General features: G+C 35.0%; 2 protein-coding genes across 3 annotated transcripts; both read left to right on the forward strand.

Moving 5' to 3' along the window:
- Nucleotides 1-66: 66 nt before the first annotated feature.
- Nucleotides 67-2,776, forward strand: LOC140879986 (uncharacterized). The gene is made up of 5 exons (XM_073284005.1): nt 67-329; nt 465-537; nt 1,837-1,901; nt 2,242-2,348; nt 2,458-2,776. Exons 1-5 carry the CDS (start codon nt 213-215, stop codon nt 2,675-2,677), a joined length of 582 nt encoding a protein of 193 aa, XP_073140106.1. The 5' UTR covers nt 67-212; the 3' UTR covers nt 2,678-2,776.
- Nucleotides 2,777-4,495: 1,719 nt separating this feature from the next.
- LOC140885199 (histone acetyltransferase HAC1-like) lies at nt 4,496-16,809 on the forward strand. Of its 2 annotated transcripts, none has more exons than XM_073292144.1 (17): nt 4,496-4,625; nt 5,706-5,944; nt 6,632-6,743; nt 6,924-7,230; nt 7,307-7,825; nt 7,972-9,677; nt 10,592-10,888; nt 10,965-11,243; nt 11,406-11,534; nt 11,981-12,181; nt 12,304-12,446; nt 12,544-12,856; nt 13,018-13,157; nt 14,838-14,916; nt 15,040-15,429; nt 15,908-16,125; nt 16,277-16,809. In XM_073292144.1, the coding sequence occupies exons 2-17, from the start codon at nt 5,745-5,747 to the stop codon at nt 16,386-16,388; spliced, it is 5,145 nt and encodes a 1,714-aa protein (XP_073148245.1). In that variant the 5' UTR covers nt 4,496-4,625; nt 5,706-5,744; the 3' UTR covers nt 16,389-16,809. The 2 variants fall into 2 exon arrangements, with proteins under 2 accessions (XP_073148245.1, XP_073148246.1); XM_073292145.1 differs by lacking the exon at nt 4,496-4,625 and adding an exon at nt 4,637-4,729.
- Nucleotides 16,810-16,830: the final 21 nt, after the last annotated feature.

The following is a 16,830-nucleotide window of genomic DNA, read 5'->3' on the forward strand; positions in this document are numbered from 1 at the left end:
AAGCATTTATATATATATAAAAAAAGCATTTATATATCAAATTTCGAAATTCTTCCAAAGTCTAAATTAGGTTTCCTTTTCTTTTCTCCCCACATAATACAACACCACAAAACAAAAACAAAAGGGTTTGTTCGACAAGACGGTCGGATTGAGTCTGTACATTTTGTTCGATGAAAGAAGCAAACTGAGTATAAATCTCGTTCTGTCGGAAGATGCCGCGTTTTAGTGCAACGGGTTCATCGTTTATGCGCCACCTTACGGTTCCTCGATTGAGAAGTAAGGCTTTGAATTCATGGACTGCTGTTCAGGAAACTTTTTATGCGACCAAGGTGTTTGAACAATTTTTTTTTTAAAAAAAATTTACTTTTCCTTGTTTAAAAAAAAATTTACTTTTCCTTGTTTTGCTGATGCTTATGGATCAAAGTTCATTTATTTCAGATGGGTTCTTGTTTTCCATTTCGCAGGCAATATTTGAGAACCATAAAATTGTGTTTACTGTTTCCACTTCTATTGCTTCGGTTGCTACGGCGTGGGCAGGTATTCTTTTCCCTCTTTTTTTTTAGATAAAGATATTTCATTGCAGTTTCTATCTTCCTTGCTTTGTTATAGTTGTACTTGTACATGCCTATTCTTGGGGTTTAAATGGTAGTGTTGGAATTAAATTCTTCTGAGTTCGAATTCGCGGAGATTAATTTTGTGAACCCTTTTGAATGCGTAGTGTATGTTGATGACTAGAACGCTATTACGATATAAGTTTGGTTCTGTTCGATGTTTGAGAAAATCCATGAATATAAGAGTGAATGTAGTTTTATACAGCCGTGCCAGAGGGAAGGGGACAGACAACTGGATCTTAAATTTTGTTAAGATTCAAACAATTTTCCCGGTTTATATATAAGTGAAAATTTGATTTACTAATTACATAATTCGACCTCGAGGGTTTATAAAATCTCCTGAGGACTGGCAATACCTCAACTCTGAGTGGCGACTGATGGAGTCATTCGTGAAGAGAAGGGAGTGGACTAAGCTGAGACAACATCTAACTCTCCCATGTGCCACTAAATAATTTATGAAGGATGTGAGAAGGAGATCCACTGTATTTTCAATTGCTGTTGCGGATCCGTTTAGCCTGACTAGTTCACTTGAAACTGGAAAGAGGAGACATAAATTGGATGTAGTTAGTAGTTACTTCTTTCATAATTTCTGTTGAAATTGTTTAAAAACTAAATAGATGGCAAATTGTCGGAGGGTTCATCATGTGCGCGGACAACCAAATTTTGTGCTTAATATTTTGCATGTATGATTTGCATTATGAATGCTTTGCACTAACTATGCATCTTTTGATTTGTGTTGATTTAATTGGGAGACCACTACTCCTCTGTTATTACTCATTTTCTTCCTCGATGGTCTTTCCACTAGAAAATTGAATGTATTTCCTTGCAAAGAGAGACAAAAGCGAACAAAGCAATCTCGATCTTATGCTTTACAATGTTCCCGGAATATAATAAAAATCCCAGCTTCTGCTTTGGGACAATAATTTTGGAGGCAAAAAGAAGAAAAAACAAGCTTTTGTAATTGTTGGTTCATGTTGTTGAAATGGTTCGGTTTTATGAGTTGGAGTTACATCCTTATGATGGACAATTCTTCTGGTTAAATTAATTCTGGTAACTCAAGTGGAAATTCCTCAGGAAAGCAAATGGTTCATATTCTCTTATTATTATTTTAGTTTGAAACACGTCGCTCAACTGAACCATGCTACTACGATTCTTCACTTGTGCAGTAAACCTACAAATTACTTCTGATGATTGTGTCAAATTTTGATTAGTTATCGTGATGCAGGGTATAGTTTACGCCATTTTCATGAGTCAAGAGTTGACCAAAGGCTTGAATCAATTGAGAAAGCTGTAAGCATTTCTTCATTTTAATGTTATGAGATTACCTCTATGGACTATGGAGTTGATGAAAATAATCACCTTATATTAAGTGCGGAGAGAAGATTAAGTGGATTTTGGGTTGAGAATGTGATGCAAATGCAATTTTCTTTTCTTTTTAATGCAAATTCGATTTCTGTGTAAGTCTGTAAGATTAATGAGCCATAGACACCCGAAAGAAATTTGATTGAAACACAGAACTATTGAACTTTGATAGCATACCAAGTTTTTAGCTTTACATTTTTACAGTAATTTGTTTTTACTTATTTTTCTGCTTGTTCATTTATCTGCTTGTTTATGATCATTGTGGCAGATGAAAAATAATCATCTGACGCAAGACCCTGATTTCAAGAAGCTCGTTTCCGGAACCATGAGTCTTCCAGCTTGTGTTGCCACCGCCGGAACAACTTTAATCATTGGGTCAGTAAATTAAGAATTTTCACTCAATGTGGTCATTTTAGTATCATTCTTCAATTTCATATCAAACCTGAAATTTTTATGTTTCTGGTCCTACGTCTCAAATATACAGGTATGGTTTGGGCTGGCGTAGCGGAACATGGTACGCCAACCGAAAGTTCAGAAAGGAACAGCTGAAATTACTGGGACAAATAAACCCTAAAAGATGGCCTCTCAAATTTTTGCGAAGACCATTCATACGTCCCAAATTGCCAGAAAATGCTGCTAAGATTTCAGAAGCTGCGCCCAAGGATGCATCTGTTTCTACGAGAAATCATCAATCTTTTTCTTGATCATAGATTAATATGATGTATTCTAGATTTTCTTTTGAGGTAAATGTTTGGTAAAATATTCCAACTTTTTTTTTTGTCAAACTTTTTGTATTTATGATTATGATAGATATATATATATATATATATATATATCTATATATATTTTTTTTTCATATTGAGAGATGTGATTAGTACAAAAGCTTGCGTTTAAATTTGGATTAAAATGAAATAATTTTGTTTGTCAGCATGTGTGCTGCCCGTGGATATTAATATATAGAAATAAAAATCAAATTTATTCAGTAATACTTATAAAAGATAGATAAATTAAATTTGAAAATGATAAAAACAAATGACTTCCAATTAATGGAAAAAGAATGTAGAGAGGTGAAATTAAATTGTTAATTCTTGCTTCTTGCAGTTGCAAATATGGGAAGAATAAGAGAATGCCGAAACTCGAAAGGTCAATGAAAATGTCAATTTTATCTTCTAAACTCTGTCCGGAGTCGTTCTTTGTTTGTGTATTTTTTTGACACCGACGATCGCTCAGTAGCCATTTAGGCCCGTTTGGTATGTTGGATAAACTCTTGATTGTCTTGCAATCACATGTTTGATGTAATCATTGATCATAGATAAAAATAAGGATTTATTAAAAGTTAGATAACTCATTGATAACTCATCAACCCATTTTACCTTTGATTAAGTTTATTCACATGGATTATAAAAGCAATTTACAAAACCACCCCTTCAATATAAATAATGAAAATAAATAGGTTAATAATTGAGAGAGAAAGAAGGGCATTTTGGTCAATCTAAATTATTTCTACTAACTTATCCCATTTTTAAAAATCATATCAAACATAAAAATAACTATCAAATACATACTTATCTTCCCTTATCCATCACTTATCAATCAAGACACCGTTTTATACATGAGATGAAAGTGTGATGAGACACAAATTTTTACTCATCCCATGTTTTTCTCATTTTTTTGTTAACCCAATGATATCTCATGACCCGGTATAACATTAGATATAGACTTGATGACAAATACCTCTTAACCCATGGTATTAGTGGAGGATGAGTGTCATATAAGTGAAATTATGTGAAATTGACAATGGTAATTAAGAGAACAAACACAATAATCCTACAAAATAAAAAACATACAAAATAACATATTATTTATATATATGTCTTGCTTATCCACATCTCATCATGTTTTTATTCATCTATCGTACATCCCATTCATGATACCAAACGGTATTCAAATATTTTAATCCAAGAGTTATCTCATCTATGTATCAAACGGAGCCTTAAAGGATAAATTTAAAAAATGACTTGAATGATAATTATTCACTCTTTGTGGTCCAAATTGATACATACTCTGATGATCCTTGCGCCTTAAGTTTGGCGTACAATTGGTTGATTTATTTTTATACTGTTGACTTTTGTTTAATCATGATTTATTTTAAAAATAATAGTATACATGTATTATATATGAAAATTAATCTAATGGATATTTATGTAGAATTATCTTACGAGATGGAATTCTATAAATTAAAATTTAAAGTTATAATCTTTTTATTTAATGGATATTTAATGAATTCTATTCAACTTAAATTTTTTGTAGACATCCAATATTCATATATCAATTAATTATTAATAAATTGTAGTGATAATAATCAACTGTATCCCATAAAAAAATAAACAAAATTGCAAACAAAATAATAATAATAATAATAATAATAATAATAATAATAATAATAATAATAATAATAATAATAATAATAATAGTGTAGTAAATTACAGATGCTGTTAAAAAAAAAAAAATATAATTGCCCTCTTTCTTCGCCATTATCAACCTTTATTTCCTGACGTCGTCCAATCGTCGGCGCTATCACCATCTCAATCTCGGTCGTGTGGCTTAATTCGTTCAGGATTGGTTTCCCCTAATTTTGACGCTTTCAATTCGGTGTGATATCCGATTTTTCCCAGTTTTTGGATTTTTAGGGTTTTAATCGGATTGTTAGTTTTTTTTTTCTTTTTTCGCCCTGATCAACGTAAATTCCTTCACTTGTAAGATAAAAATCCATGCTGTCATTTTATTCCTTTCGGGAAAGCCCTAATTTGTTAGATTTTATTTGATTCCCGTTGTAATTTCAACTCGATCAGCGCGTGTAATAGGTTTCATTCTCATCATCCTTCTGTTGTCTGTGATTAAGAATAGGAATTCAAGTAAGCTGGGGAGGTGGAGGGATTTTTTTTTGGCGTTTGTTTGTTTCTTTAGTCAAAAATTTTCTTAATATATTATTGTTTTGGTCAATGCTGCATGGTCTGCGCTGGCATTGAGGGGCATTAGACATCTGATGAAGTGATTATCTCTCAAGAGTCTATTTATCTTGCTTGTCCCTGTTTTTGTTTTTGTTTCCTTCTGATTGTTTGTTTAATTGGGGTAGTTCAAAGTTGATCAGTCAGTGTTGCATGTTGATGTGGACTTGGACGCTAGGCATATCTTTTTTAAATGATGCCGTGGGAATTGTTGTCTTATCTCCCATTTGACGGTTGCGAACACGTACGACAACAGATATTGGGAGATTAACGTTTCCATAAATGAAAAGCTATCATCATGCTTCCCAAATGGAAAGACTTGGCTTTTCTGTATAAGTTGGTTTCCTTGAACTAAATTTTCAAGACTTGATGATTTTAATGTGATTAATTTTCATTGAAACTGATATCAGGAACCATGTTTTCAGATTTTCATGGCATAGTTAACTGCCATTTTCTTTTAAAATTCATGAGATTTGTTTCGCATATGAATCATTAAAATGGAACTTTGCGATAAGTTACCGTACCTCTTTATCTCGACACATATAAATACATGCACGCACATTTGTTTTTGTTTTTATTTTATTTTAATTTTTTTGGGGGTTGGGAGTTTAGTTGAGGCTATTTTGCGAAGACAAGTAATCTAGGATTGTTTTGAAGCTTTACGTGTTGATTAATGCACCGACTGGTTTTACATAGCTCTTCTTATCTGTATTTTTGAATTCAGGTCGTTCGTGTTCTGCTGAACTTCATATTAGCCTAGAAGATGAAGATGAGTTGGCAAGCTCAATATTCTGGGAATATCACTGGACAAATACCAAATCAAGCTTGTAATCCATTGTCTGGGCCACCGCAGCAAAATGGAAGTGTTTTGCCTAGCCAGACACAAAATCCTAGCATCCCCCACAATGCCTTAAATAGGAATCCTGATATTGTGAAAGCACGCAAATATATGCAGGCAAAGATGTAAAAATTTCTGTCACTTAATTTATTTCTGAGATTGCTTTTGGTTGATGGTTGTGATATTTTTTACCTTTTGGTAGAAAAGAAAAGGCATAAAAATTGACTATGAATTTTTTTTGGCTTCATTACTGCATCATGGTGGTCGATTGTCCATATATGAATACAAGCTTGACATTTTTTAGGTTTTATCTTTTCAAGTGAAGACTATTTTAGAGGATTTGTTTGTTTATGATAATCTTTATTAAATATTTGTGCTGATAAATTTCAGTTAATGTATTTTACATCAGTTATTTTTCTATTCTGACAATGACAGTTATTACAATGATTCTAAATTTCCTTTACACGATTACCACGTTAATTTTTCCCTCAACCATCTTTTGTGACAAATTGGCAACTTTAAGTTGAAATTCAATAGTACAATTAAATGCATTAAATTTGTGTGTATTTTGAATCTGTGATTTATTAGTATCGGTGTGAGTGTCAGAACTTTCTACCTCATTCCATATTCATCGTTAAACTGCTAAATGTTTTTTTTAAAGTTCCCTCACATCTGTCTCATGGCTGTGCCTTTTTGTGTGGTTTTATTGTTTCTGTACTTAATGGGCTGCTCACATAGTTTGAAATATCTTTGTAAAGAATGCCACTAAAGTTATTAGCTTTTTTTTATTATCATCATTTCTTATTTTGCAGATGTGAAATTCTCATGAATCGGAGACGGCAACCTCCGGAGCTTTCCAGTAAAAAAATGGTTGATATAGTGAAACGTTTAGAAGAGGGTCTATTCAGGAGTGCTTTGTCAAAGGTGTTGTATGCATTTACGTTTCTGATTGACATATGCACTTCTTGTAAACCTTATATGTTGACATGCTGCTATAGTCTATAGAATTTGAAATCTTATAGAAGTTACATGTCTGTTTGAATATAATTTTGCTCAAGCTCTTACATATTCCAATTCTTCTTTTCTCTTCATTTTGCATTTCAGGAGGATTATCTAAACATGGAAACTTTAGAAAGCCGTTTGCTTGCTTTGATTAAACGCCCGCCTATGAACGAGGACAACCAGCAGTTTTCGCGCGGTGGTTCCTCCCTTCCCAGTATAATGATTCCAACTCCTGGATTGCCACAAACTAGCAATTCTACCCCGACGAGTGCTTCTGTGGATAGTTCTGCTGTCTCGAGCAATGGTTTTAACACAATTGTATCCTCCACTTTCAACAATCGGAGCTTCTTCCCAACTGGAAATGGGCCTTCTGGAAGTGCGCCTTGTGGCTCTTCAAATTCATATGATGGTAACTTCGGCTTGAGATTTTGGAAATCAATATTGACTTGCTGTCTCGTTCTTGTCTCACTAGATATTTCTTTCAGGACCTCTGGCTGGTGTATATCAACAACCAAATGCTTTTTCAATTGATTCTGGGGGTATCAACATGGTATCATCCGTGGGTGTACAAAAAATTAGGAGTCAAATGATACCCACTCCAGGATTTAGTAATCCTAATAATGATGGTTTAAATGATAAGGCTATTAATCATGGTCCCGTGAATGTGGAGTCATCTAATAATGTTTCCATGTTTCCTACTGTTGAAACTTCAATTGCTTCACAGTCTTCGCGACAAAAGCCGCAGGTTGGTGGTCAAAATAGTCGTTCACGTAATATTGGGGCTCATATGGGCAGTGAAATTAGATCTACCTTCGATCAGATGTCTAATGGATTGTCAAATGGACCCATAAGTGGAGAGATGGGGATTACGGAAAACAATATTCCCCTAATTAATGGTGTGGGAAACTCTGAGCATTATTTAACTGGAACAGCGTATGGCAACTCTGCCCAACCCTTGCATGGACATTTTGATCAGCGTCATCATCATCATCCAATAATGCAAGGTACTGTTGCTCTATCTTTCTCTCAATATTTGTTCCTCTATTCTAAAATTGGTTTTGGATTTTGTGATTTGGTGGAAAAAGAAAAAAGGGACGATTATTTGAGCTTGTTTTTCATTTTACTCTCATTGCAACGAACCTACTTTCAGGAGATGGATATGAAATTAACGCAGCTGATGCTTTGGGATCTGGTAATTTTTATGTTCCTACAACTTCTGTTGGATCTATGACAAACAATGAGAGCCTGAATACTACCTCTTCACAATCCATGCCAAACATAAACTCGCATTTGATGACTAATCGGCCAAGTATTCACTTTACTCAACAATTGAAAAAAGTGAAGACTGAATCAGTAGAAGAATTGGATAAGATGAGTTATCTGTCGAATTATCCAGTGAAAGAAAATATTGTGCAATGTCTTCAACATCAACAGCCGTGCAATCAGTTTCATGGGCAGCAAGTTGTCCGACTCCAAAAGCAGCAAAATGAAGACCAGCTTTTGTTAAAGACAAATAATTTTAGTCTGTCTCACCTATCATCTAATATAGTTCCTGAATACAAGTCTGGTCCCAAAAAAGAGCATCTTAATGATGGTCTGCACTTACAGGTCTCTGAGCCATCCGAATTTTCTGATATTCACAATAAGTTCCAACAGAAGTCCATGGAAAACCACTCTCGAGCTACGCCATTAACTCAAAGTTCAAATCAGATGCAACAATTATCCCATCCATCACATTTTGTTGCTAATTCTCAAAATGATTTCAAGGATATTTCCAGTGGCGTCCGACATAATGAAGCATTATGCGGTCAATGGTATTCCAACTCTCAAGATGGATCTTGTGCATTAGGGAGATTCAAACACGATCAAACTGTTAGAGAGGAGTTTGGTCACGGAGTATGTGCGATAGATGAAGATCAGCGAAACACTACGTGTTCCAAAGAATCAGTAATTGGTCAACTTGATGCCTCTGGATCAGCCGAACCTCCAACTGTTGACAAAGCTTTATGTAGATCTAATTACATTAGTCGTGAACTGCAATTTAAGAACCAACAGAGATGGCTCTTGTTTTTGCTGCATGCTAGGAGATGTTCTGCACCATTGGGGAAATGCCAAGAATCTAACTGCATAAAAGCACAAAAGCTGTTGGCTCATTTGGATTGTTGCAATGTGATTAAGTGTCAGTTTCCTCGTTGTGATGTTACCAAGGATCTACTCAATCATCGCAGAGACTGCCAAAATGCAAGTTGCCCAGTTTGTATACCTGTTAAAAAATTTCAACTAGTGCAGCGAAAGGCTGTTGCTTGTTCAGATCTCAGATCAGGGTTGCTTTGCACTGTCAATGGATCTAACAAGACTTGCGATACTGCTGAAATCGCTGGACGTTCAGTTTTGAAGACAAGCTCAGTGATAGCTGAAAATTCAGAAGATCTAGAACCTTCTTGTAAACGCATAAAAACTGAACGAACGTCTCCATTCTCGGAAGGTGTGAGGTCTCCCCCTCTGGTTACTGATGTAAGGATTGAACTTCCTCTCCAAGATGCTGAACAGTGTGATGATTCTCATATCCCAATATCAGAAGGTTCTGATGTAAGAGTGGAGACCCATGGGAGTGTTCTGCAATCTCATCATAAGACAATGGAAATGAGAAATGATAACTTAGCCGATACCAGTGCGCAGGACGTCATTCAGATGGATAAAGAAATGGATCAATCTAAACCAGAAAAGATGTTAATATCTTGTGATACAGCATCCAAGCCTGGGAAGCCAAAAATAAATGGTGTCTCGTTAACTGAACTGTTCACTCCTGAACAAGTCCGGCATCACATTAAAGGACTTAGACAGTGGGTCGGCCAGGTCAGTCTTCATTGTGCCTATGTTAAATGTTTAATCAAGTTATTTGCAAACTTGCTGCAGGCATACTTTATTTATTCATTTTAGAGAGGACCAATCTCCCAAGTCCTGTGGGTGTTTTTTTAAATTTCGTTACAAGGAACAGAAAGTATGAAAAGCGGTGATTATTTTTTCTAGCTAACAGGAAAATTCGTAGCAGAAGATATGAAACTTGGTGATTGAGTTGATAGATGCAGAAGGCAGCCCGATTGTGTTGTTTCAATGGAGTTAAATATGCATTATATTCACACAACCAAATCTTGATTACTTCTTTTTGTCTGTAAATCTAGTAAAATTGCTCACAAATGTGACAAAAACTCAATTTCTATGAGTGAAAATTTCTTATTCCCACGAAAAATCATTTATCTACAATATATGAGAGAAAACCCTAAGTTATCAACCCCATATGAGCTTTATATAGAGTTTAATTTGCTCCATGATAATAACTATAACTAATAAAATGAAAAGGACAGATATAATGAACCATAAACAAGTTTTTAAGGCCCATCAACATTATTTGAGGCCCTAACTAATAATTAATAATTAACTAATCAAATAGCCCATAAATAAGTAATTTTCCCAATAAACTTGAACCCTTTTCATCTTTCAATTGATTTCTTGAACCATAACTTGATTTGTAATGAGGTTTGATTTTGCTTTATGATTTGGATTGGGTTTTGATCTTGTTTTATGATCACGATTAGGGTCCTAGCTGATAGTTATTATATGTAGCATTTCTCAAAAGCCAAATCTAATTCATTTATGCTTTGACTACTTTTCTCAATAAATTTTATGTTGAACTGTATATGCCCCTCGTGTGTTTGATTATGAGGATTCTGTCTGCTGATGAAGTTTGTATTTCGTCTTATATGACACAGAGCAAAGCAAAAGCAGAAAAGAATCAAGCATTGGGGCATTCGATGAATGAAAATTCTTGCCAGTTGTGTGCGGTTGAGAAGCTTAACTTTGAACCACCTACGATATACTGTACGCCTTGTGGGGCTCGAATTAAAAGAAATGCAATGTATTATACCTTTGGAGCGGGTGACACTCGTCATTACTTCTGTATTCCATGCTATAATGAGGCTCGTGGAGACACCATTGTAGTTGATAGAACTTCCATTCCAAAGGCAAGGGTGGAGAAGAAGAAAAATGATGACGAAACTGAAGAAGGGGTATGCCACTTTTTATTTTCTCTATGTTTGATCCCCATCTGATTATTCTCTTGCAAATTGAATTTATTTTGTGCAGTGGGTTCAATGTGACAAGTGTGAAGCTTGGCAACATCAAATATGTGCATTATTTAATGGTAAAAGAAATGATGGTGGACAAGCTGAGTACACCTGCCCTAACTGTTATATATTAGAAGTTGAAAGAGGAGAGCGAATTCCTTTGCCGCAGAGTGCTGTTCTTGGAGCAAAAGATTTGCCAAAAACAATTTTGAGCGATCACTTAGAGCAGCGATTATTTAGTCGCCTTAAGCATGAAAGGCAGGAGAGAGCATCACGTCAAGGCAAAGCTTATGATGAGGTGAGTGTATCTCTCATACAATGGGCGCACACATTTTTTATAGAAAAATTGGTTTTTTTTTTTTTTGTGTTTCGCAAGTTATGAAGTTTGATTGCATAGTAAGAAGTGATTCTATTTTCTTTTGCTGGTCTATTTTATCATCATTATCATGTTAATTTCCAGGTACCAGGAGCAGAAGCACTTGTTGTAAGAGTTGTGTCATCAGTGGACAAAAAAGTGGAAGTTAAGCCGCGGTTTTCTGAAATTTTTCGAGAGCAAAATTATCCAACAGAATTTCCTTATAAATCTAAGGTGTTGCTTATGGAATGAAAATTTGTGTCTTATATGCAATTTCAGTAATTTTTCTTAGTTTCAACAGTACCAAGTTTGTGAAAGTTTGAACTAATATTGTATTCTGAACAAGTCCCATCCTTCTACTGCTCTTTGCTTATGGAGGTTGCTTCTTGTGAGTTATGTTTAGCCTGATCATTAAGTCCGTTATATTGTAATCTGCATACTGTTGCGAATAGCGTTCAAGAGAACTGCAAATAAATTATCTAAAGTTTGATAACTTATAATTGAAACATTTTAAGTGGAAAAAATAATTTTAGATGTACCATTGAAATACTTTATTGGGTTAGTTTGATACCTTGCTGTAAAAGAAGGAAAAATTTATTTTGAGAATGTGATTAATTACCTACCATGTATTGATCTCTCTTTTATGTAAATTCTTTGAAACTTAAGCTTTTATGTTTCAGGTAATACTTTTATTTCAAAACATTGAAGGTGTTGAAGTATGCCTATTCGGCATGTATGTTCAAGAATATGGATCAGAATGTCAGCAGCCAAATCATCGCCGAGTCTACCTCGCATATCTAGATTCTGTCAAGTATTTCAGGCCAGATATCAGAGCAGTGACAGGAGAGGCACTTCGTACATTTGTGTACCACGAAATTTTGGCAAGTTACCCAAGTTCATTGGCTTTTGTTTATTTGATCTTGTGCCAATCCTTTTAGTCACAGAATCATTTGTTAACATCAATGAAGTGAAAACCCTTAATATTTTATATGTTCCTTTCCAGATTGGATACCTAGACTATTGCAAAAAGCGTGGCTTCACAAGCTGCTATATATGGGCTTGCCCTCCAATGAAGGGTGAAGACTACATTTTGTATTGCCACCCAGAAATACAGAAGACACCAAAATCTGATAAACTCCGGGAATGGTATGTTTGGAAGTTTCTGATAATAAGATTGTTGATTTCTAACGGTACAAATGCTAATAGTTCCTGTTTGAATTTATTGTCTTTTTTTCTGTCTCAGGTACTTGTCCATGTTAAAGAAAGCTGAAAGGGAAAATATTGTAGTTGGGCTTACGAATCTGTATGACCATTTCGTTGTTTGCACTGGGGAATCTAAAGCAAAGGTGACTGCAGCCCGGTTGCCATATTTCGATGGAGATTATTGGCCTGGTTCGGCAGAGGACATCATATATCAACTGCAACAAGAACATGATGGGATAAAACAAGACAGGAAAGGTTTTTTGAAAAAGACCATTACTAAAAGAGCTTTGAAGGCATCTGGCCAAACTGATCTTTCCAGCAATGCATCAAAAGATTTACTATTGCTGCATAAGGTATCCCTGTTTTATCACTCATCAATCATACATCATGGCTTTTTAATGCAATAATATTTCATATTTGAGTGACCAGCATACTTTCTAGCTGTTATCGAAGTAAGAGCACGGTTGCTACTAAATTAATTTTTTCTTACAAGCTTCCTTTATTTTTTCTGTAGCTTGGTGGGACGATATCTCCAATGAAAGAGGACTTTATTATGGTTCATTTGCAGCACGCATGCACTCACTGCGGCATTCTAATGGTCTCTGGAACTCGTTGGGTTTGCAAACAGTGCAAAAAATTCCAGCTGTGTGAGATGTAAGGGATCATTAAAAACCTCTGTTTATTTCATTTTCCGAAAGTAACTGTTTTAATTTCCCTTACTGATGGTTGAAAAACGAAACATCCTTATGTTTAAAGATACAAGTTAGGAATCGAAAAATATATTACAAAATGAGATTTGATTTTATTTAGATGTATATTTGTTATAATTTAATTATTAGAATTTAGGAATAATGTCCTATATAATATAATTATCCAAATATACGTCTATGTAAGGATATGGTGATTGTAATGTAAATTAAGAGTGATTAATTAGAGTTTTAGTACTGTCATTGCATGTAAGTCTTCGTGGTCAAATCCTATGTTGTGTGATGTATTTCTCATTATACTTACTATTCGACAGAACATATTACAGTTAACAAGAGTTTTTAGTCCTATTCACATCATTTAGTGTATGTAAGTCTTCATGACCGAATCCTATGTTGTGTTGCATATCATGATCCTATGTTGTGTTGCATACTTCTCATTATACTTAATATCAACAATAAATATTATGATTATCAAGGAAATGAAGAGAAAGCCAAATAGAGTAACAAAGGGATTTATTATGTTTTTATCTTTGTCCCATGCTTTGACGTTTGAACCTCGGTACCCGGTTTCTTCTGAATTTTTCGGTGGTTTGAAGAATTGTTATTTTACATGATTGACAACTCATCTGGAAAATGTGATTGTAAATGGATTCTGTTCCCGTGAAGGATGCATTTATGTGATGATTACCATGAGAACTTATATAGTTCTGCAATTATATGTATGCTTCCAAAGGAACACTATGGTGAATCATGGATAAAAAATCTCTGTATATTAGAATCATCTACTCGGGGTCATGTAAAATCATATATTGATGATAGGGTCATAACGTGGATACAGATTTTACGTCCATTTATCAACATGTGTCTATATGTAGGATACAGAAATTGAAAGATGTTTTGTAGTTGGTCATCGTTGTTTCTTGAGGTGTCTAATATGGGCACCTGTAATTACTATACAATAAACACCCATAATCAATTATGGAAAGGTGTTTTTAGGATACACATGTTTATCTATATCTATCTAATATGTTTAAATGAAAGGCTCTTAGTGGTGAAATTTTTTTAGTTTCATAAACAACCCCTCTCTAACTTTCATTGCTTTTTTGAAGGAGAAATAATTTGTAGTTTTTTAAATTATTTAAAATGATTCATCATTTTCCAACCATTTCAATACTTTTATTTAACATGTTTTGATCCTTTTGTTTAATTTTCCATGTAATTTTCAATCTTTTCTCCTTTTACATAGATTGCTTTTTTACCAATATTTTCCATATTAGGCTAGCTCATTTAATATTACCAGGAGGAGCAATGAGAGGTTATCATTTCGCTGCTTGGCGTAAATTATGTTGTTGGTCCTGGCATGGATATATTATCTGGTTTGATGTTATTACCGCCTTCCATTCTGTATTTTTATGTTCCAATGATATCTAATGTTGTTATGTTTAATGAGTTTCAATCATGTTAGTTTGTGTGAGTGTTGTTGATTTGTAAATACAAGTCTACATGTTACTTTGCAAGACATTTTCTGGAATTGTTATATGCTACCCATCAACATATTGAAATAGTAATTTCCATAAAATGCTGCATGGTTGGCCAGCGAAACTAATTATAAATTTTTTATATCTAGGTGCTATGATGCAGAAGAAAAACTTGAGGACAGAGAGAGACATCCTGTAAACCACAAGGACAGGCACGCCCTTCATCCTGTAAGTCCTCCGAATCAAAACCTGCTCACAAATTGACATGGTTTTCGTACGTGTAGTTTTTCCGTATTCCTTTCGCCAAAATTTACCTTCGGTAAATGGGTTAAGAAATAGTATTACCTGCAGGTTCAAATTACTGGAGTTCCTGATGATACCAAAGACAAAGATGATATTCTAGTGAGTGAATTCTTTGATACCAGACAGGCATTTCTGAACCTGTGTCAAGGAAACCATTATCAATATGACACCCTTCGCCGGGCTAAACATTCTTCAATGATGATTCTTTACCATCTTCATAATCCCACTGCCCCAGCTTTTCTAGCAACATGCTGTGTATGTCGCCTTGATAATATAGAAGCTGGTCAAGGTTGGCGTTGTGAAACGTGCCCAGATTACGAGATATGTAATACTTGTTATCAAAAAGAAGGCATCGATCATCCCCATAAGTTAACAAATAATCCTTCCAATGATCGAGATGCGCAAAATGTAGGAGCTATGAAATCACGAGTTAAACAGGTCAGTAGTACTTCTGATTTTTGTTTTTGTTTGACATTGTTCCAGAGCTTTTATTTTGGTGGCGTTTTTTTTCACTCAGTTTTTAAGCTTCTACCTTTCTGCTCTTTTTAACTGGTAATTGTTGTACTGTTTTGTTTTGTTTCCACATTGATGTGGAGCTTTTATTTCATCTTGTCCTTTTCAGCCCTTTTCAATTTTTTATTTTTTTTTCATTCTACTGTCTTAGACTTTAGAAAGTGTGTTTTACACGGGTAAGAGTACTATCTTTGACAAATTTAAGGTGCTTGACATCCATTGGTGACCAAAATACTCAGGTAGAAGGTCGTATAACTGGGTGGCCATTTATCGATCTTTTGCTATTGCAGATGAAGGTTCTTCCAATATGAAAACAATTCTCTTATGAGGACTGTCAATTTTTTTCCACCAAAAGCATTGAACATCTAGAGCCTGAGTTCTTCTTGTCTGTTCGGTTTTGCAGCTAAGGAAAATGCTTGATCTCCTGGAGCATGCTTCCAAGTGCCACTCTCCGAATTGCCAGTACCCTAGTTGTCGTGGGGTGAAACGCCTTTTCCTCCATGCTACGACGTGCAAAACACGTGCTGTTGGAGGTTGTGTTCCTTGTAGGAGAATGTGGCGTATCCTTCGAATTCATTCTCAAACCTGCAAAGAATCCGAATGCCATGTGCCACGGTGCAGGTTTGTATATAAATTGGAGTTAATAACAATAATTGGAGTAGAAATAAAATTATACGCACATGCACAACACTCCATCACGTTCATTCACACGCGTCTGTTGTCATTTTCCTTTTCATCAACCCCTTGAGATACGCACACATGTTCCATCCAGGGACTTGAGAGTACATATGAGCCGGATGCAACAGCAGTCTGAGTCCCGACGAAGAGCTGCTGTGACGGAAATGATGAGGCAACGTGCGGCAGAGGTTGCTCGCAGTTCTTGATCACCTGCTGTACATATAAATTAGTCGCTCTTTTGAACACACGCTGGTAAACCAGATAATTTACAACACATGATTCCAGTCAAAGTGTCCAGTTGTAGTGGCAGCCGATATTTGGTCCCGGAAGCTTGGGTTGCTCGGAATGAAAGAGGTACTTGGATCCGCTAGAGTTTTGTTTCATCACTTGGAGATCAATTTTTGGTGCATATATCTCAATACAAGCTTATAAAGGAAGTTTCGTGCATCCGAGACCTGTTACAGCCAACAACTCGTGTTGTTCGAAAGAAAGATGTCTGTATAGTGTGATTATATGATTTTTTTTATTTTACATTTTACCGTAGCACTCGTTCGTGTGCAAAAGCTACTCAATTATAAATTTTCATTCAATATTTGACATTTTTTAATTAATAATTCAATAATTTATTCTGGGTTTGTTTGTTTTTTG

Source organism: Henckelia pumila, chromosome 2 (assembly GCF_033568475.1).
Source record: "Henckelia pumila isolate YLH828 chromosome 2, ASM3356847v2, whole genome shotgun sequence".
Taxonomy (NCBI): Eukaryota; Viridiplantae; Streptophyta; class Magnoliopsida; order Lamiales; family Gesneriaceae; genus Henckelia; species Henckelia pumila.